At 38.0% G+C, this 21,720-nt stretch overlaps 1 protein-coding gene across 1 annotated transcript in view; it reads left to right on the top strand.

Moving 5' to 3' along the window:
- The window catches only part of PKHD1 (PKHD1 ciliary IPT domain containing fibrocystin/polyductin), a 466,767-nt gene that overhangs the window by 214,806 nt on the left and 230,241 nt on the right, over window positions 1-21,720 (top strand). Inside the window, exons 45-47 of the mRNA XM_029945445.1 lie at window positions 3,738-3,872; window positions 10,970-11,105; window positions 13,608-13,854. Coding sequence (XP_029801305.1) covers window positions 3,738-3,872; window positions 10,970-11,105; window positions 13,608-13,854 — 518 coding nt within the window. The remainder of the gene's footprint in view (window positions 1-3,737; window positions 3,873-10,969; window positions 11,106-13,607; window positions 13,855-21,720) is intronic.

Here is a 21,720-nt window from a genome sequence, read left to right as displayed (position 1 = left end):
TTTCTTATAAAAAAGCTTTGGATGCTCACTCTTAAAAGCAATAAGCAAAATTAGCTAGGGTCACTATTTGGGGCTACACAAAGAAAATTACATACACTTGATCTCTGCCACTTAGCAATCTAGAGCCTAAGATACATAGATGAAGAAGTATGTTTACAGGGCATTTAGGAAGTAGAATAAAAACATATAATTAAATTACATTAAGAAAGCTAGACATTTATTTCACATATCCTACCAGAGAAGGACAACTGTGGATGGGGAAAGCCCAAAAATATATAATTAGGGTAGCTAACAGGAAGAATCTCAACTGTGTTTAGTGTTTTTTTCTTATTTAACTTTACACAGTACTTTGTTTCCAATAAACATTATGAGTATAGTGGTGACAAATCCAGTAGAAACATTGATTGAGTGCCCTCTTACCGAGAAGCAATTCATGCCTTACAGAGACTTATACTCTGTCTTCATGCCCTTGAACAGCCCTATTTTAAAGGAAATAACCTAATAGAATGAGAATATTAGAAGGCAATCATTAAAATCCGTTTTCTCAAGTTCTATAGTCATAAGTGGTAAACCCATGAAAAGAAAGCCCCAATCCTTAAAGATGAAACTGCTGTACACTCAGATTTAATTAATTAAAAAGTTCAAACAATGGAAATGCTTTTGGGACTTCACCTTTATGAGGAGAGTGAAGTAAAATTAACATGATAGGGAATTTAAAAAATGATTCCTACCAAAACAGTCCTGCAAAAGAATAAGAGAGATTTATACTTCCTTGTTTAAAAAAATTATAAGGTAATAATAATCAAGACAGTGTGGTATGGGCACAAAGAGAAATATAGATGAGTCGAATAGAGTTGAGAGTCCAAAAATAAATCCATTCATCTGATTTTTGATAAGGATGCCAAGAATATTCAGTGGGGGAAATAATTGTCTTCTCAACAAATGGTGTTGGAGCAACTCAAAAGAATGAAGTTGGATCTTTACCTCATACTACTTACAAAAATTGACTCAATAATGGATCACAATCCTGAACGTTAGAACAGAAAGTATAAAAAAAAAAAGTCTTATAAGAAAACAAAGGAGTAAATCTTTATGACCCTGGATTTAGTTAAAGATTCTTAGATATAACACCAAAAGAAGAAGCAACCAAAAAAAATGGATAAGTTGGACTTATCAAAGTTAAACATTTTAGTGGTTCAAAGGACTTCATCAAGAAAGTGAAAGCACAACCTATACAATGGGATATGATATTTGCAAATGATATATCTGGTAAGGGAATTGTATCTAGAATATATAAAGAACTCCTACAACTCAACAATAAAAAGACAACCCAATTAAAAAATGAGCAAAATATCTGAATGGATAATTCTCCAAAGATACACGTATGACCAAAAGCATATAAAAGATGTTTGGTATAATTAGTTATTAGAGAAATGCAAGTCAAAATTACAGTGAGATAGCACTTCACTCCCACTAAGATGGCTAGAACCATCATGAAGATGTTGAAAAATTGGAACCTTCACACACTGTTAGCGAGAATTTAAAGTGGTCTAGCAGCTTCAGAAAACAGTCTGGCAGTGCCTCAAATGGTTATACATAAAGATACCGTATGATCAATAAACTCTACTCCTAAATATATGAGAGATACGAAACATAGATCCACAGAGAAACTATAACCAAATGCCTATAGCAGCATTATTCATAACAGCCAAAAGGTGGACATAACCCACATATTCACCATTGGGTAAATGGATAAATATAGTCTGGTATATCAATACAACAGAATATTACAGAGCCAGAAAAAAGACATGAAGTGCTGATATATGCTACAACATGAATGAACTCTGGAAACATTATGTTCAGTGAAAGTAGCCAAGTCTTACCTGTATGACATTGAGCGAATCCCATTATTTTTCTTCGTAAAGTGGAAAGAGTAATTGCACCTAAAGGATACATTAGTTTTGAGAGTTTAATAGGTGCTCATCAGGATGCCTGGATCTGTGTGGATTCATAGTAACAGTTCCTATTCTTACCATTGTTAGTGAACAGGAGTAGGTGGTATAAAGATACTTGAACAAGATTCCATTGGGTAAAATTTCTATTGTGTATAAACAGATTTACATTTACTTGGTGATATTGATATTACTATTTTTCATTTAATCATCTTAATAACCTTGAGGGAACTGTATCATTACTACACTGTTTTTTGAATATCTGAAATCTTTCTGGGTAGGGCTTAAAACACCTGCTGTAGTCATGTGGCTAAGAATTGCTGGATCCCAACTCAGATATTCCTGACCTTAGAACATGTATGTTAAGAAGAGTAGAGAAGAATATCCTCTCCTCACCATGTCTCATAAATGCAAAATGATTATTTTAGAAGAGAGAGAGAGGTGAGAGCACATTAGGAAAAGTATTCACACAACAAATAGATGATTTTCACTACTGTGTGTTTGTTTTCTTTTAAAATTACCAGGTTCTCTAGCTAATGTGAAGTGTTAGCCATTTTTGAATATGAGTATATTTGCTAAGACTTGGGCTGATGCCTATAACTAGGTCACAATTCATGCCCAGTTAACAGTTTAGATTATGCTTATTTTGTTTAAATAAACCTTTGTGTCTTCAAAGATCTTTTATAAAAGCTATTGGTGCATACATAATGGGATATGCAAGCTATTCGATTTTTGAAAATTCAAGCATAAGACAGATTGACAAGTAGAAACACGATACTATGATAAAACAAGGCTACTTTGGTCTTAATAGGAAACTTCCACTTGAAGATATGAATGTAAATATGACCCTATTTAATAAATAAAGAAATGCTGTATTAGGTTATTTGTTAGTCCAGATCTCCACCTTGATTTTAAAGATGGCTGGGGGCACCTGGGTGGCTCAGTTGGTTGAGCGTCTGACTTCAGCTCAGGTCATGATCTCGCATTTGTGGGTTTGAGCCCTGCAACAGGCTCTGTGCTGACAGCTAGCTCAGAGCCTGGAGCCTGTCTTCAGATTCTGTGTCTCCTTCTCTGACCCTCCCCTGCTCATGCTCTCTCTCTCTGTCTCTCAAAAAAACAAATAAATAAAACATTGAAAAAAAAAGATGGCTGAACTCAAGTTCAGGAAAAGTTCACTGTGTTGCCTGAGATCATATAGTTAGTTAATATCAGTGCTAGGTCAAAATCAAGAGCTCTGTCCTCCAAACTAGTGGGATTCTTTCAACTCTAACAAGTTAATTTTGTTAATACTCGATCCCTATTTAGGCCCACTTACCCCAGTTGTCATAAATATACATGTACATAACATATTTTGAGTCTGTAGTCATGCTGAATTACTTATTTTATATTTATAATTTTCTTGTGATAATAGTTAACATATACTACACTGAGGAAAATAGTAAGTACTGGAGTTCTTGGTTGCTCTGTTTTTCTCCATTAATTTTGTGTGATTTGACAACTGCAAGTTTATTTTAGATACATGAAGCATTCACATTGACCTTTTTAATGTGCCAGTTATTAGGAGGAGAAATGAAATGTACAAAGGGGATGTTACCAAAGGGGACTAGTTCGTGCTGACCTCACAGCAACTTTGGGATGTCTGTACAGATATTGATAGACAAAAGCTGCTTAAATGTGGTATAGCATACTTATTTATACTTAATCAATAATTAAAGAAGCTATAGGAAGTCTGCAAGAAAAACCAAGCCTCAGACCTTTGCTATAACATATACTGTTATTTTATAGATTTTTAGAAGTAGCAATCTTCACCTGAAAAACTTCCAAGTTTATTCATGCAGAGATTTTGGAATTGACATCTTGGAAAGTGATGCAAATACCTCAGTTACTGACAGCTTATTACTTGGCCATTTTGCCCACAAGGTAAGTGCCTTAGTGTAGTTGTTTTAGGCTGTCCATTAAAACAGAATTATACGTCTCAGTTCCCTGGTGACTCAGGATATGTAATTTTAATAGTATTCTTTAGTGAATCTTGGGTTTACTTGGTAGAGGTTAGAAGAGTTTTTATTTGTAACAGTGGTGATATCTATGATAAAATTTAAATGTGCACAAGGCGTTAATGTTATGAGTCCATATAAATCATAAAACTCATGAGTAGCTTGCCAAATTCTTACTTGGTTGCAATTTAGCATTGTTTTCATTCCAAATCAGTAATAAACCTAATAATTTTAGATTAATTTGCTCTAACTTCACAAGGGTTATAGAATAGCAAAACCCCACATTCTTTCTTTGTATTGTAGTTTGCCAAGTTTCGATATCAACATTTTCTTCATAGGGTCCTTATTTTATCTAGAGTGCCCCCCAACTCCGACAAAGTAGATAACATGAATTTATTTGCATAGTATGCTAGAGTTTCTTAGATGATTCCGTAATACTTGCCCAAGTGTGGGTTTCATATGCTAAACATCAGACTATAGATGACTTCTCTGCCACTGCATGGCCAGGATCCCAGAATGCAGATGAGGCAAAACAAATTTCCCAAATGAAGAACTGAAAGTAGTAAGTAGTTCCCTTTAAAGGAAGTTCAGGGTCTCAGTAGGTCTCATACTTGGAATGGACCCCCTTAAGTTCTTAAAAGATTTCCTGAAAGAGCTACATGTATATTCATATCACATTGTCATAATAATAATAGATGAAAGAGACCTACTGTACTTCTGGAAACCAAAGAAAGAGCATTTTCCTTCATTTGTTCCTGAATGCTTGGGAAAAATTGAAGTTTAAATAAGTGTTGCCATTTTTACTTCCCTTGGAGGCTAATTCTATAGGTATAGATAAAAATATTAAGATTAAAAAATTTTCTTATTTTCCTATGTTTAATTCTCAAACTTAATTACATCTATTTTGAAGCATCATTTTCTAGAGGGAAATACTTGCCCATTTTTCATTTTCTCTGAAAGGATTACCACAATGAGAGATGAATCTTCTTTTTAGACTGCAGAATTTTCAAGAGAGGATGGAATCGAGATATCGATTCTATGATACTGGTAGACCAAAGGCCCTTAAATTCCTCAGAAATAACCTTAGAGAAGATGCCAAAACAAACGTCCATCAAGCTGAGTCACTAACTGTCCTGGCAAATTAATGTCACAACATCTTAATTGATACTAAGTAGATAGCATAATTTAGGGGAGAGTGATACAAATTAAGATACAAATTATGCCAAAAGGGTGTTCATCACAAGATGATTCACCAGGAATAAAATGTAGCCTAGGGTCGCTCAGTTTTTAAAGAAAGTACAGAACCAAAGTCCCTGAATAGAAGATGTTAAACAGTTTGTTCTAGAGAGATCTGAATCCTGGTTAGGCAACCAAATCTTAAAACTGTGGAACTTTCAAGCTAACTATCCCTTAGGAGTTGATCTAGTTAGAACTCCTGAATTTACAGGTAAAGAGATGGAAAATTTGGATGGTCAAATGATAGCCCGAGATCTACGCCCGGTATTGTAGAGCGAGGACCACCAGTGTGCCTTCCCACCCTTGGTCAAATACTCTTCCACTCACATATGGAAAACAGCTTTGGCAATGAGCATTGTCTACTGCACTATTTCCTAAAGCGTTTTTGATGGAAGGCCGTTTCCAAGAGAGAGTCTGCGAAAAGCAAGATTCTTAGGTTAATTACATGTAGCATATGCTGTTTACCATACCCCCATCTCCTGAAATTCACATTGCGTATTCATGCTTTAAGGGCTCCGTGAAGTTATAGGGTTAAAAACAAAAAAGGAAATCATCTATAAGTCTTTATGTAATGCAGTATTGCTCAGATTTATGGGAATCTCTTAAATTTTTTTTAATGTTTTATTTATTTTTGATACAGAGAGAGACAGAGCATGAGAGGGGGAGGGGCAGAGAGAGAAGGAGACACAGAACTGGAAGCAGGCTCCAGGCTCTGAGCTAGCTGTCAGCACAGAGCCTGACGTGGGGCCAGAACCCACGAACGTGAGATCTGACCTGAAGCCAGAGGCTTAACCGACTGAGCCACCCAGGCGCCCCGGGAATCTCTTTATTGCCATATTAAACTGTGTCGTTGTCAGTTGTTAAAAAGAGTGAGAGAGAGAGAAAAATAAAAAAGGAGGACTGACCAGTCTGTAGTTGTGGAACTCTGATTTTAGCTTCTGTCTTCTGTGCCTGCCATCCTTTTAGGAATTTAGATTTTTGGCGAATGTGGCCTATCTATTTTTAGACCTTCAACCCATGCCTAATTGGTGGCATGCAATTACCAGTGAGTCCTACCCTAAAACAAACACTGGTTTTTGGGAAAAACTTTCTATTAAAAGGAATTTGGTCTTTTAAGCACATTTGTGTGTATATTGTTAGCCTCCTGCTCAACAAGAGAGGTCTTCTATCACTATGCACCCCAGTCTGGCAGTGTATTTGGTTTGTCCCAGTGGTCCTCATATCCTCTTTCATTAGTAACCCCTTTCACTCTCAAAAATGGCCTGATTTGGATGTAAATTATGGTCACCAGACTTTGGGAAGGTTGCCTTCTCATTGTTATGGTAATTAATTTGAGCAGATGACAATAATATCTTTTTCAAGCAGATGCCAAGGGTGGCTTCATTCTTTCTCCTGTTTCTTTGGTGTTACTTCCTATTTTCACTTGTGGATTTGTCTTCCTTAATTTAGACCTTTCATTGCTTTGTTTCTCTAAGTTCTGTTGTAGGGCCCCTTCTCTTCTCAATGTACTTGCTCTCCCTGGGAGAATCTCATGTTCTCTGGTGGTTTCAATTACCATCCACATCCTGATGTCTCCCATCTATTTGCACTTATTTCTACCGTCTTACTGTAAGATTTAATTGATGGAGGCAGAGATGAAAGGAAAGAGGGAAGCCAGGTTATGGAGCCAAGAAGGCCTTTATTTGGGGTCTGCAGTCCCCAGGCGAGGTTCCGTGACTTGAGTACCAGGCAGAGTCAGGGAAGTCATGCGCAATAGGCGATGGGTGGGGGGGTTTTGAGGGTAAGAGGGTTTCAGGTTTGGTCTTGGGGGGCTGATTACCAAGTAAGGGCATTTTAGGGCCAAGGCAGGACAGGATAGGTTGCCTGTCTCGTCGGGGTGGGGGAAAACTGCAGCTTCATGATTGGCTGTTTCCAAATGGGGCAGGACATCCCAGGTCTGCAGGTGAGGGGCGGGGGTCGGTCTGTGCACCTGTTCTCCTCCAGCCCCCAGAAAAATGGCCGCTCGGTCGCCATCCCAAGGTGACTCTTACACTTATTTGTGCTCCCAGTTTGCAGTCAGTTTTCTTTCTTTTTTTTTTTTTTTTTAATTTTCTACTTTTCAAACTTGATTTGTCTTGCATTGAAGAGTATCTTTTTTTTATATTTGCCTGTTTGAAAATTACTCATTTTGTTTTGTTTTGTTTTCTAGTTATCTACCTTAAATTTTCAACATGCCTGCTTGTCTTAATGAAGTCTAAAGTACAACAGCTTCATTAAAGTTTACCTGAGCAATGCAAGAACCTTAAACTCTTTTAACTTCTTCTTTCTCTTCTGGAATGCTACTTGTCTCTAGTATCTGTTCCACTTCTTAAAATAAATGTTTCCTGGAAATGTAACATGTATAGAGAAAAGTGCACCAATCGCAAGCAAGGAGCTCAATAGATTTTTATAAAGCAAAAACCATGTACATACCACCCAGATCAAGAAATAGAACATTATCCGTTCATTTGAAGCCCCTTCATGGCTCCTCCCACCCAACCCCATTCCTCAGCCCCCCAGCCAAAGGGGAACCATTACAGACTTCTATAGGCCTAGGTTAATTTGAAATCTGTTTTTGATCTTTATATAAATGGAATCATAGAGTAGTAACTCTTTTGTGGCTTCTTTGGCACAACATTATGTCTGTGACATTCACTCCTGTTTTTATATGTTTCAATTATTTGTACTTCCAATTGTTATGTAGTATTTCACTTCGTGATTATGCCACAGTTGCTTGTTTGCTTATAGAGCAAGAGTGGGGTAGAGGGGCAGAGGGAGAGAGGAGTCTTAAGCAACCTCCACAATCGGCGCAGAGCGTGATACCAGGCTTGAACCCATGACCCTAGGATCATGATGTGAGCCAAAATTAAAAGATGCTCAACTGAATGAGCCACACTGGTGCCCCTATACAATGTTTTTTTTTTTTTTTAAAGGCATGTTGCTATTGATGCACATTTGATTATTTCTAGTTTTGGGCTATTCCCAGTAATGATTTCATAAACATTCTTCCGCATGTCTCTTGGTGTTCATGTGCATGTACTTTGTTGAATATACACCAAATTGTAAAATTGCTGAGTCAGGGGACATCCCTTCAGTTTTAATGAATAATGCCAAACAACAATCCTAAGTGTTTATACTTAGTTTGGGAGAAGGGCTACACAGATGCACCCTGAAATTTCTCCTGACAAACATCTTGCAGTTTTCTTGCATGTCTCCTTAATATAGGAGCTCTTGCTCCTGATTCCCACATTTTCCTCCTTTGTGATTTAATTCCTCATTTTATTAGAACATAGCCTATAGTAAATTTCTTAAAGTGGGGGCACAGGAAGGCAGATATTTTGAGTTACAAATGGAGACCCCTTATTCATAGGTTTTTGGTTATGGAATAACAAAGTTGGACTTCATTTTGCCTTGACGATTTGAAGGCAATGCTCCACTGATTTCCAGCTTCTAGTATGGAGGTTGAATAGTTTAGGATACTCTGATTCTTGGCGCACCTGGGTGGCTTAGTCATTTAAGTCTCTGACTTTGCCTAAGGTCATGATCTTGAGGTTCCTGAGTTCCAGCCCAGCATTGGGCTCTGTGCGGACAGCTCAGAGGCTGGAGTTTGCTTCGGATTCTATTTCTCCCTCTTTCGCTGCCTCTTCCCCCTCTCAAAAATAAATGAACATTAAAAAAAAAGATACTCTGATTCTTGGTCTGTTATATTTGACCTTTTAGTTTTTCTGCTTTGGAAATTTTTAGAATCTTGTCTCTGGTTTTATGCAGTTTCAGGATGATGTACCTTGTGTGGCTTTTTGGTCTAACCACTCTGTTAGGGAATGGATTGGACTTTTCCATTTAGAAAATGTATCTTTCCCTTCTGAAAAGTTTTCTCTTGTCATTTCTTTGATAATTATCTCCTCATATTTTTCTTTCTTTTTATTGAAATTATTATTATGTGTAATTGGGACTCCTCAGTTTTTCTACTTTTCTTAATTTTTTCTCTGATTTGCCAACTTTTTATTCTGCTTTCAAGAATATTTCCTCAATTTTTTCTATTGAATTGATTATTTCTACTTTCCTGCTTTTGTTTTTTTCCCCCTAAAAAATCTGTTTTTGGGCTTCTTGTTTCTGTTATACCCAGATTTTAATATCACCCCCAAAAACCAGAGACCACCAGGGAGACCAAGTTATGCCTGCAAAAGCAAAGGGCGGTTTTATTACGAGCTTACAGGCTTAGGCTGGCCGGGCCTAAGCTCGGGCTCACAGACTTTACCTGCGCAGCGGATCCATGCTGAGCGCCCTGAACAAAGGCGGGGCAGGGCTTTTATGAGTTTGGGAAGGGGGAGTTACAGGAAATTGTGACATAGGTACAGTGATCCAATTATTATTATACAATGTTATTGACAGCAGGTTTAACCATTCACCTTGCCTAGAGTATTTGTTACTTTTGGCGGGACCCAATCACAACATTTAGAGTACTGACCAATCACAGAGTGGGCCCAGGACCCTCACGTAGGGCGTGACTAGTCTTAGCCTCCATCTTTAGGCCTGCCCTTAGAAATGTTAAGGGTGTTAGCTGGCCTTTCCTAATCGGGCATTACAAGAGTGGTCCCTCTTGCCTTGGGCAATGTGTGCCCTTCTATTGTCTCATGGAGTCAGTTTCAGACCTGCGTCCTTACATTTCATGGCTATAATATACTTCTCTGTGGTTTTTATAATGATAGTGTTTAAATGTTCTTCTGATTTCTATACTGGCTTTGTCTCCAATTGGTTACTTTTTTTCTTTCTATCACTGTCTTTCATGTCAGGAGGATTACCTGACAAATGTCTGAAAATCCTCAGGCATACAATTGTTTTCAAGAGTAGAACAGTGAAACACTGACAACTCGATTAGACAGTTTGTTGAAGAGATTTTGTGGAGGATCCCAGAGGCAGTTTTTGTTTCTTTTTAGATTTTCTAATTTTTATTTTTATATTAACATATGGTAAAACTGGTTTTTTTGACATACCATTCCACGTTTTTAAACATCCATAGACATTTAGGTAAACACTACCACAACCACCTCATGGTGGTTAATCAAGATACAGAAGAGGTGGTTCAACCCAAAACACTGTCTCAAGCTCCATTTTGTAGCCATGTCTTCCCCTCAAGTCTAACCCTGGGGATCCGTAGTATTGGCTGTCGCTATAGTTTTGTCTTTTGAAATGGAATCAAATAGCGTGCAACCGTTAAGACTGGCTTCTTTCACTCCAAAATGCCCTTGAGATTTACCTAACTTTTTGCAAGAAGTAGAGTTCTATTCCTTATCATTTCTGGGTAGTATTCCACTACATAGATGTACCACAGTGTGTTTATCCATTCACTGTGTAAGGACATTTGAGTTGTTTCCAGATTTGGTGATAAAAATGGAACTATTATAATCATCTGTGTGAGGTTTTTGTATGAATGTAAAATTTCTTAAAGGTAAATACCTAGGAGTTGAATCTTTAGGTCATATGGTAAGAGTATGTTCAACTTGATAAGAAACTGCCAACCTATATTCCTTAGTTGTTATGGCCAGTGTGGAAATTATCAGCACTTGGTATCATCACTGTATTTTCTTTAATCATTCTAATGTGTGTGTAGTGCATTCTATTGCGATCCCTTGTCATACCCGTGATTTGCAGATATTTTTTTCCCCACTTTATAGCCTGTCTTTTTATTCTCTTGTTTTCATTCATGCATTACAAATTGTATTTCAAGTGGCCTATTCTTTTCTTTTTTTCTTTCTTTCTAAATTACAGGAAAGCCCATGTATGTCAGTTGGGATCAAAACTCCCAAGAGACAGGAAATGATAATATCTAACACAACCTTTGTTAATTTTGATCTCACTGACTGTGTGTCCATCAGGACCTGTTCCGGCTGTTCCCGAGGACAAGGTATGTTGTTTTAAGAGATAAGACAGACAGTAAAGATGGTCAATGTTCAAGCAAGTAAGATAAACTATGGCAAAACCTTTGTGACTCATCATTTCTTTCAGTTAGAAGATTACATCAGTAGAAACTGCTGCTCTGAACTCCTAAAAGAAATCTCAGAGGTGGCCAGGCACTCCCAATGTGACTCTTGTCGCTCTCCTTTCTTCCCTATGATGACATCTGTCATACTGCATCATTATGGTGCCCTGTCTCTGTTGGACTCAGAGCTTCATTAAAGATAGGGACCATGTCTGTCATCCTCAGAGGTTTATCATTAGTACCCAGCAGCTTGGGCCTAGTAGGCAGTTCATTAATTAAATATATGGAGTTGAGTGGACAGATATATGGACACAAACTAACACACATGGAATCTTTTCCCAAAGCCAGAATTCCATACTTTGTTTTCAACAGCCCAAGGCTTATTGTATACACAAAAGAGAACCATAGGAATTCTTGTTTACTTGTTAACCACATCTCGGAGGTGGTGAGAAATACCTTGGAGGACCCTTGGGCCAAGGTGAAAAGAAGTAGAGAGCAATCTAGTTGATTTGATCATTGTAAACAGCCAAACCAAGTAATTCAAGTAAATATGCTCTTGTGGTTTGAATCACCAATTTAGATAATTGTTTGTTTTTTTAATTAAATGAATAATCAGCAAGTCTCCACTTTACTTTTTTTCCTGTATAGGCAGAGTCAAAGATTGTTTTTATTTGGGTGACTTCTGAGTTTAAGATTGTAGAAATAATAATAGGGATAAAAAATGCCTTATGGCATTCACTTCAAATTATAATCCCTCAGTTCTTTAATAGCTTTACTGTTTCATATCATTCACAAGACACTAACTGAAAACACACTACTCCTTATGACCCCCGAATCTCTTCTCACTGGAGGATCTGGGCTAAGTCATCTCCTTCATTTGCTTAAAATCTGTCCATTCCAGTTCTGTCTGAGGATCTTAGGGGTATGAAGATGAAAACTACATAATTTTTCTTTTCTAGGAGTTCTTGATCTAGGTACAAAATTAAATGTTACCCAGTCACTGTAGCAAGTGTGATGAGTACAATCATAGCAGACTAAACAAGGTCAGTGTAGGGGACAAGAAAGGGATTGGGCAAGATGTTTCTTAAAGGTGGCTCTTGAGTAGAGTTTTGAAAGATAAATAGAAATTTACAAGGGGGGATAGGCAGAGAAAACTTTCTAGGAATTAGGAACAGCATATATAAAAATGGAATTCCAAATGGAATTATAGAGCTATAGGTGCTTGTAGTATTAAATGAACTACAGAAATTGCAAGAGGTAGAATCATGGAGTCTTTTAAAAAAATGTTTATTTTTGAGAGAAAGCAAGTGGGCGAGGGGCAGATAGAAAGGGAAACAGAATCCCGGAGAGGCTCCAAACTGTCAGCACAGAGCCTGATGTGGGGCTCGAACTCACAAACCACAAACCACGAGATCATGATCTGAGCTGAAATCAAAAATCAGATGTTTAACTGACTCAGTCACCAAGGTGCCCCAGAATTATTGAGTCTTGAATATATGACTTAATTTACTGCATGGACTCTACTGGGATGCAGACTGAAAACATCGAGGCCACTAATTATTTGTATCTTTTTTCTTTTTCTTTTTGTGTTATTTTATGATGTACGTAACACAAAAATAGAGTTGCCTATGTAGTGACGTGTGTACTGAGTTTTTACATTTTAATGACAGGTACGGAAATTAAAAGGCCTGGGCAGCTGGATTAGCAGCCGTACTGATGAATCACACTGAGGCAGGGTGAGGGAAACACTGCAAAAAGTGTCGCCCTAACACTAATACTTAAAAAGGTGCTACCATTAGTATTTGCTCACATGGTTGATTGAGTGTTGAGGGTAAATGTTTAAAATATTGAGGCTTATAAGAGATAGGGTTAAACTCCCTAGAGAACTAGAACAGAAAGATTAAAGACTAAACCACAACACCTTTACAGTTAGTAACTAGTAAATTAGTGTTCTGCATCTCTATTTCCCACCTGTACCAGGTTTTCATCCTTGGTACTATTGGTATTTTAGGTGGGATAATTTTTTGTTGTGGGGACTGTCCTGGGCACTGAGGATATTTAGCAGTGTCCTCGCCTCTCTACCCACCAGATGCCAGTAGCACTGCCATCCACCCACCTCTGACAGCTGAAAATGATTGTCAGTAGAACCAAGTGTCCCCTGGAGGGCAAAACCATCCTGGTTGAGAATTACTGCTCTCGGATACTCGGATACTCCTCTTGCTCCCACCTGTGTCTCTAGCAGATACCACAGAACCTGGCATGTGGTAAATGCTCAATGATATTTTTCTTGAAGAAATATGTGAGTGAATTATAACTGTATAAATATGCAGTTTAAAGTGCTAAGAACATCGTGGTGAATCCAGCTGTCATTTGTTACAACAGTCTTTTGTGCCACGTGTAATGGTCTTTCTGTCTTCCAATTTACAGGAGGATTTCCTGTGAAGACCAATCAGTTGAAATTTGTAAACTCTCCAAATTTGGTAGCATTTCCATTTCCTCATGCAGCAATTTTGGAAGACTTGGATGGGTCTCTGTCTGGGAGATATAGAAGTCATATTCTTGCTTCTATGGAAACCCTTCCGGCTTCTTGTTTGGTCAGCACAAGCTTCAGTCAGATTGTTCCTGGCAGTGTCTGTGCAGAAGATCTTCTCTTTCATCGTATGTCTATTGGTTTGTAAGTTGATGTAACCATACTGCTCAGCTTGCCAGTGAGAAAATCATTCAGGCTATTCTACTGGAGTTTATTGGAGGGGAAATCATATTTAGTTCCATAAAAATCATATGGGAATATGCTTGACAGCTATCACATCATAGGTTTATGGTAGTTTGAGGCTGATTCAAATGACAGCTAACTTACAATATCAGTGGACCAGATCACTTAGCCTATGAACTCTTATTGACATTTTGAGCTAATGACATCTTAAACAGACTTGCAACCAACAGAGAATTTGAAAAGTATTTTTTTAACTTTGTACTGATATTTTATTTTTAAGTTTAAATCCAAGCTAGTTAACATCATGTAATAATGATTTCAGGAGTAGAAATTAGGGATTCACCACCTACATACAGTGCCCATTGCTCATCCCAAGTGTCTTCCTGAACACCCTCACACTTTTAGCCCTTCCCTTTACCCAACACCCTGCCAGCAACCCTCAGTTTATTTTCTGTATATAACAGTCTCTTATGGTTTGTCTCCCTCTCTGTTTTATTTTTGGTTCCCTTCCCTTATGTTCATCTGTTTTGCAGCTTAAATTCCACAGATGAGTGAAATCATGATATTTGTCTCTTTGACTGATTTTTTTCGCTTAGCATAATACACTCTAATTCTATCCACCTTGTTGCAAATTGCAAGATTTCATTCTTGTTGATAACTGAGTAATATTTCATTGTATATATCCACCACATTTTCTTTCTCCATTCATCAGTTGATGGACATTTGGGGTATTTCCATATTTCAGCTATTGTTGATAGTTCTGCTATAAACATCAGGGTGCATGTACCCCTTCAAATCAGCATTTTGTATCCTTTCGATAAATACCTCGTAGTGCAATTTCTGGGTCATCGGGTAGTTCTATTTTTAATTTTTTGAAGAACCTCCATACCATTTTCCAGAGTGGCTGTACCAGTTTGTATTCCCACCAACAGTGCAAGAATGTTCCTCTTTCTCTGCATCCTCACCAACATCTGTGGTTGCCTGAGTTGTTCATTTTAGCCATCCTTGCAGTGTGAGGTGGTATCTCAGGGTGGGCTTGATCTATATTTCCCTGTTGCTGAGTGATGTTTAGCATATTTTCATGGGTCTGTTGGCCATCTGGATGTCTTTTTGGGAAAAGTGTCTCTTCATGCCTTTTGCCTGTTTCTTCACTGTAGTATTTGAAGTGTTGAGTTTTAGAGATTTTGAATACTAACCCTTTATATGATACATCATTTGCAACTCCCGTTCTGTCAGTTGTCTTTTAGTTTTGCTGATTGTTTCCTTTGCAACGTAAAAGCTTTTTATCTGGATGAGGTTCCAGTAGTTCATTTTTGTTTTTGTTTCCTTTGCCTCCAGAGACATGTCAAGTAAGAAGTTGCTGTGATTGAGATCAAAGAGGTTGTTGCCTGTTTTCTCCTCTAGGATTTTGATGGCACCCTGTCTTACATTTAGGTCTTTCATCCATTTTGAGTTTATTTTGGGGTATGGTAAGAAAGTGGTTCAGGTTCATTTTTCTGCATGTCATTGTCCAGTTTTCCTAACACTATTTGCTGAAAAGAATGCCTTTATACCATTAGATATTTTTTTCCTGCTTGTCAAAGAAAGGTATTTAAATTAAAAGTATTATTTAAAAATTCCAATAACGTCCATTCTCAATTATACACACGTACTCTCCCCAAACTCTTTTTAAGTGTTCAGTATGCTCTGGGGAAGTAATTGCTGACGCCTTCCTATTACTTGCAAACTTGCTCCACTCCAGTTCATTTTCCTTGTTAATTTCATGACCTATTGGATCCGTACAATACATTTCCTATTAATATTGGAGCAAGGACTCCTTGGTTATGCGAGTCAAACTACCATTAAGTCAGCAGCTAGGCTGTTTATAATGCATCATAGGATTGCTTCTGCCCTCTTTAATTTCCAGGTAATGATTGCTGAGTGTCTAGGGTTCTATCTTTTACCTATTTCAAATGCATTGCATATATTTAGCCACACTTCTTTCCTTCCATTGTTTTAAGTGTCCTAACTGCATGTATATTAAGTGATTCAGCCAGACCATGTTGGCTTCTTATTTAAACCGGTAAACTCCACAGTAAGTCAATGAGATCAGGACTGCACTAAGTCTGGATTTTGATTACATATGGAATCAGTTTCCTGACATTCTTTTTTAGAAGCCTTACCAATACAGTGCTTGCATTGAATAGTCTGAAAATTTTCCACTTTTGCTTTTTTGACTGTTTATTAGTTTATCAGATGTTAATGGGTCTAATTCTAGAGAGCAAAATAGCAATGTGATGAAATATATTTTCATTTCTAATCATTTCAGTTGTGCAGAACATACTTTCTGTTTTCATTCTTGGGGATACATCCTAAGTATTATTGTTATTTTAGTGATTTTACCAAAGATGTTTTTAATGAGTGAGATTTGTAAAAGTTAGTGATGTATTTCTTAGATGCCTTTCTTTTCAAATGGGGAGAATTAGATTTGTGCAGTTAAAAAGAGCATGATATGTTTGTATATTTGTCTGAGTTTTTGTACTCCTTTTTAAAAAATTTTAAAAATATTTATTTATTTTTGAGAGACAGAGAGCAACAGATCATGAGCAGGGAGGGGCAAAGAGAGAGGGACACACAGAATAGGAAGCAGGCTCCAGGCTCTGAGCTGTCAGCACAGAGCTCCATGTGGAACTCGAACACACGAACTGTGAGATCATGAGCTGAGCTGAAGTCAGACACTCAACCGACTGAGCCACCCAGGAGCTCCTGATACTCCTTTCTTATTCCTTACTTTGAGAACTACTGGAGACTGTCTCTTAGAAAGGTGCTAAGCAAGAGTAGGAAATACAGGCTTCCAGTTATGGAATGAATAAGTGATGGGAATAAAAGGTATAGTACAGGGAACATAGTCAGTGGTACTGTCATAGCTTTGTATGGTGGCGGATGGTCACCACACTCATAGTGAACATAACATAATGTACAGAGTTGTCGCATCACCATGTTATACATCTGAAACTAATGTAACATTGTGTGCCAACTCTACTCAAATAAAAAAAAACTTGAAAAATTAAAAAAGAAAGGTACTTAGCAATGTGATTTTAACAGGCTCTATAGATAAAATCTTCTCTAAGCTTGTATTCTTGGAGATCTTCAGGACAGGATACTTAGGTGCTTACCTTAGAAATAGGTCATGATCCCAGCACTCAGGAACTGACAAGATAAAAATAGTAATAGTGCTGATACAGGGTTATGAATGGATTCAAAAGAATCTTATTACGATGAAAGACTTGTCTTGGTTTGTCTGGAATTTTCCTGGTTTTAAAATAGAACATCTCATGTCCTGGCCTTGAGGAAACCAGGATGGTTGGCTACCCTACTCCTTTACACTTCTATTTAACATTGTTCAGGTGCACCTACAGGTCTATAGGCAAATGCCCAACTACCCCAAAATAACCTCGGGGAAGTCGCAGAACACTCCCAATTATGTCTCATGGCTTTAGTGTCCTTACCTCTAGAATAAGGTGACTGAATTCAACGCTCTTTTAAGCCTTGCTAGTCACAGTGCATCAGTGTCACCTGGGAGCTTGTTAGACATGGGCCACCTCAGGCCCCACCACACATGTCCTGAATCAGAATTGCTAGGTGATTTCTACTGAAGTTTTAGGAGCATTGCTCTAAGGTCCTTCTAACTTTATTTTTCTATGATTCTATCTCTAGCTATTTGTGCTCAGTGACTTGATCTCTGTCCCAGAGCATTATAACCTCATTAGGAACATGTCAGAGCTAATGAGCAATTTGAATTCAGCGTGGCTACAAACTTTGCTGCATTTCATGGAGAAAGGATTAATTTGTTGTGCTATTTGCCCTGGAGCAAGCACCCTAAGAGTTGATTTACAAAACTCCCACAGTCTTGATCTTTGGGGGTTGCAAGTTGATGGAGATCTGATATGGCACAAGCACCCTGCTGTCTTCACTCTCAGCTCTTACCTCCCTCCTGCAGCAAGAGGTCCCCCTCCCCCAAAGGGCAGGGTGTGAGGCCTCATGAGTTGCATAAACAAGGTGTCCATCTCCCCTTTGCTAACAGCCCAGTAACTGGAGTGTGATTTCTTCTTGGGAAGGCCATCTCCATGGTCCGATTTCACTGTCAGTTCTTTGACATTGGGGACCTTCTGTTTCTGTCTCACTACCTTATTTAGGTCTGATGTGTACCCATATTTGTGGCACTTTCTTATCACTCCCTCTGACTCAACCATAAAAGTTGGGTTGACAGAGGTATATGTATATATTTGAAGTGGGTAATAATACTTTATAATCAGGGGAAGAAAAAGTTCCCATGCTTTACAAGGCAGAATCTAGTTTATGTTTTGTTAAAATGACAATGTGCTTTGTCTGCCTGACTGCTGCTTCTCTTCTCTCTCTCTCACTCACCAGATGTAAAAACGTGCTTTCTATAGGAGTCATAGGTATTCTTGGTAGTATTCTTTTCCCAGCTTCTGTTACTACAAGTCTCATTCTACCAACCCCATTCTTCCTGAAAAGACAGGAACGGGGGTAGCCCCGTTGTGTAAGTCAGGACCTTGTTTCAGAAAAATAGGTCAGCGACCATTCTTCTCCAGAGGTCCCATCATGATGACGTGCCTCACATCGCTCTTGGATGTGTTGATTCCCCAACATTTAGATAAATGTTCTCTCCGGAATAGGGATAATTACAAAGAACAAAGGTAATATCACCAAGAGTTTGCTGTGTGATCCTTCCACATCTCCTTTATAAGCTCTCCTCCGTCTCTCTTAAATGCTAACGTTGGGGCACCTGGTTGGCTGAGTTGGTAGAGGATGCGACTCTTGATCTCAGAGTTGTAAGTTCAAGCCCCTTGTTGGTGTACAGATTACTTAAAAAAATAAATGCTGATATTCTTTAGGGTTCTGTGAGGCACTTTTCCTTCTTCTCAAGTCCTACTCTTCCCAGGTGATCTGGATTACTTTACCATTTCAGTTAAAATACAGTGGTACTTCTAGACTTTTTTCCCCTAGTCTGTCTTGATCCACTGAATTCCAGACCCATTTATCCCATTGCCCTGAGGTTCTGCACTGTCCAGTGTTGTAGCCACTAGCCACACATAGCTATGGAGCCCTTAAAATGTGACTAGTCAAACTGAGATGTACTGTAAGTGTAAATTATAATTTATATTTCTAAGATGTCCTAGAAAAAAATAGATATCCCAATAACTTGTTTATTTTGATTATGTTGAAATAATGATATTTTGGATATAGTGGGTTAAGTATACTAGTAAAATTAATTTTACCTGTTAATTTTACTTTAAAACATTTTTTAAAGTTTATTTATTTATTGAGAGAGAGAACAAGTGGGGAAGGGCCAGAGAAAGGGGGAGACAGAAAATACTAAGCAGGCTCCACAAACAGCATGGAACCCGATCTGGCCCTCAAACTCATGAACTGTGAGATCATGACATGAGCCAAGACCAAGAGTCAGATGCTTAACCAACTGAGCTACCCAGGCACCCCTCATTTTACTTTTTTAATGTGGCTACTATAAATTTAAGGTTATACCTGTGGCTTGCATTTATGGCTTGTATTATATTTCTATTGAGCAGCAATGCTTTCATATTTCCACTAGAGTATATAATAGCCATCTCAAATTTGACTTGTTAAAACTGAATTTCTTTATCCATAGATTGTTCCCCTCTGGGTGTTGAGAATTCCTGGGTGTTCAGGCGAATGCTTCAGTCATCTAAGTCAGAAGCATGGAGTCATCCTTGACTCATCTTTTACCTTGTTTTTCACATACATCACCTACATTGTCCTCTGCATTTTCTCTCAAAATAAAAAAAAAATCCCTCTTCAGTCTTTGTTCTTCTCTTCTTCCCAAGTTCCCTGCTCTAGGGTTCTCACCTGTAGGATGACAACAGCCTCGGAGCTTGCTGCCTCGCTGTAACCTCATCCTTGAACTTTGTAAATGCAGATCTGGTCTTGCCATCCATTCATTCCCTTGCTTAGAAATTTGTCAGAGCTTCCAGTGCCTCTCAAAGACAGTCCCACAGTCTTAATGTCTCAAGGGCCCCTCATGGCTTGCTCCGTGTTTGTTGTAGCATCATCGCTCAGTGTTCTGCTCTCCCTTCTGTACATTCGGTGCCTCACCCACGCTCAACTTCTCTGTGCCTTTCCGTTCATAAGGTTCAGTTCCTATGAACTCAGCGTGAAGGTTATTTTCTTGGGTAAGCTTCCCTGAGTTTCCTGAACAGGTTTTGGTATCCCTGCTGGGTGAGGCCTGTCTCTATTTGCTCTAACCAATACTCAAAGCTCCTGTACAGCTCTATAAATAGTCCATCTCTTAGAGATGGTGAGCAAGGCAGGGACAGGGCTTAGTTGTTTGTTCAAATGACAGAGCCTGATTACCATGCTGAACACAGGTACTCAATAAAATTAGTATTTAATAAATGAATGTAAGTTAAAAAATTATGGACTCCTGCAAATTTTCCTCTAATGTTCTTACTGTCCGTTTTCTCCATTAGGACATGTTTATGAGGAGTTAATGGCACTCAACTTTTGTTTAGAAGAACCAAGTTTAAAATATCATCCTGTCTTTATTTCTAAACTCCTAAGAACATGTAATATTTAAGAATGTTATTTTATAACATCTTCTGGGCTTTTGTTTTCCTGAGGCTTGCAGTTGACTGGATGATGCATTTCTACATCTGATTCCTTCTTTCCTCCACCCCGAATCATCCCTAGTGAATTAGTAATTTGCCTACATTTGCAGCTGTTTTGATCCCTGGTGGTTTAGACACATTGTTATAATGGGGAGAATAGGAACTCAACCCTCACAATTACCATCTGGGAATAATAATAATAATAATTATTATTACTACTACTACTAGTAGTAGCAGTAGTAGTAGTAGTAGTAGTTTAGAGCAGTCTGCAGGTATTTCATTTGTCAGGGACTTATTCAAATATCAATAAATCAAATCCTGATCTCTAATTATTCACTCTATTGAGTGTGGGACAAATTAAGAGTTTATAAGACATTGTAGTTTGGCCAACCAGTCCCTCTAAGTTTATAGGATGTGCATAAAATAGTTAGGACACATGTATGTATTTGAAATCACTTTTCAAAGACTAAAGAATAGAGAAGTAAGAAAGAGTTATTTCTGGGTACAAGTCGTAACTGCCCCCCACTTCCTAAGAAGTATTTTTCTGGATAAGTTATCTTACTATTTTGCTTCAGTTCTCACATCAGTAGAATGGACATAGTGGCATTTCTCTCACAAGGTCATTGCCTGGCATATAGTGAGTAGTTAATAAATACCTCTAAAAAGTCTCTATTTTACAACTATAATTTAAAAAACAACATATTTTGTCAAATGCTTTTTCTGCATCTATCGACAGGATCATTGGTTTTTTTTCCCTTCTTTTGTTAATATGATGGGTCACATTGATGGATTTGTGAATATTGAACCAGCCCTGTAACCCAGGAATGAATCCCACTTGATCATGATGGATAATTCTTTTTATATGCTGTTGAATTTGATTTGCTAGTATCTTGTTGAGTATTTTTGCAACTGTATTCATTAAGGATATTGGTCTGTTCTCTTTTTTTGCTGGGTCTCTGGTGGGTATCAAGGTGATGCTGGCTTCATAGAATGAGTGTGGAAGTTTTCCTTCTATTTCTATCTTTTGGAATAGTTTGAGAAGAATGGGTATGAGCTCTGCTTTAAATGTCTGGTAGAATTCCCCTGGGAAGCCATCTGGCCCTGGGCTCTTATTCGTTGGAAGATTTTTGATAACGGATTCGATTTCTTCACTGGTTATTGGTCTATTCATGTTTTCTAT

The sequence above is a fragment of the Suricata suricatta genome, chromosome 7 (genome assembly GCF_006229205.1).
Source record: "Suricata suricatta isolate VVHF042 chromosome 7, meerkat_22Aug2017_6uvM2_HiC, whole genome shotgun sequence".
In the NCBI taxonomy this organism is placed as follows: Eukaryota; Metazoa; Chordata; class Mammalia; order Carnivora; family Herpestidae; genus Suricata; species Suricata suricatta.
The sequence above is the reverse complement of the archived record's forward strand: the minus strand, read 5'-3'. Positions and strand labels throughout refer to the sequence as shown.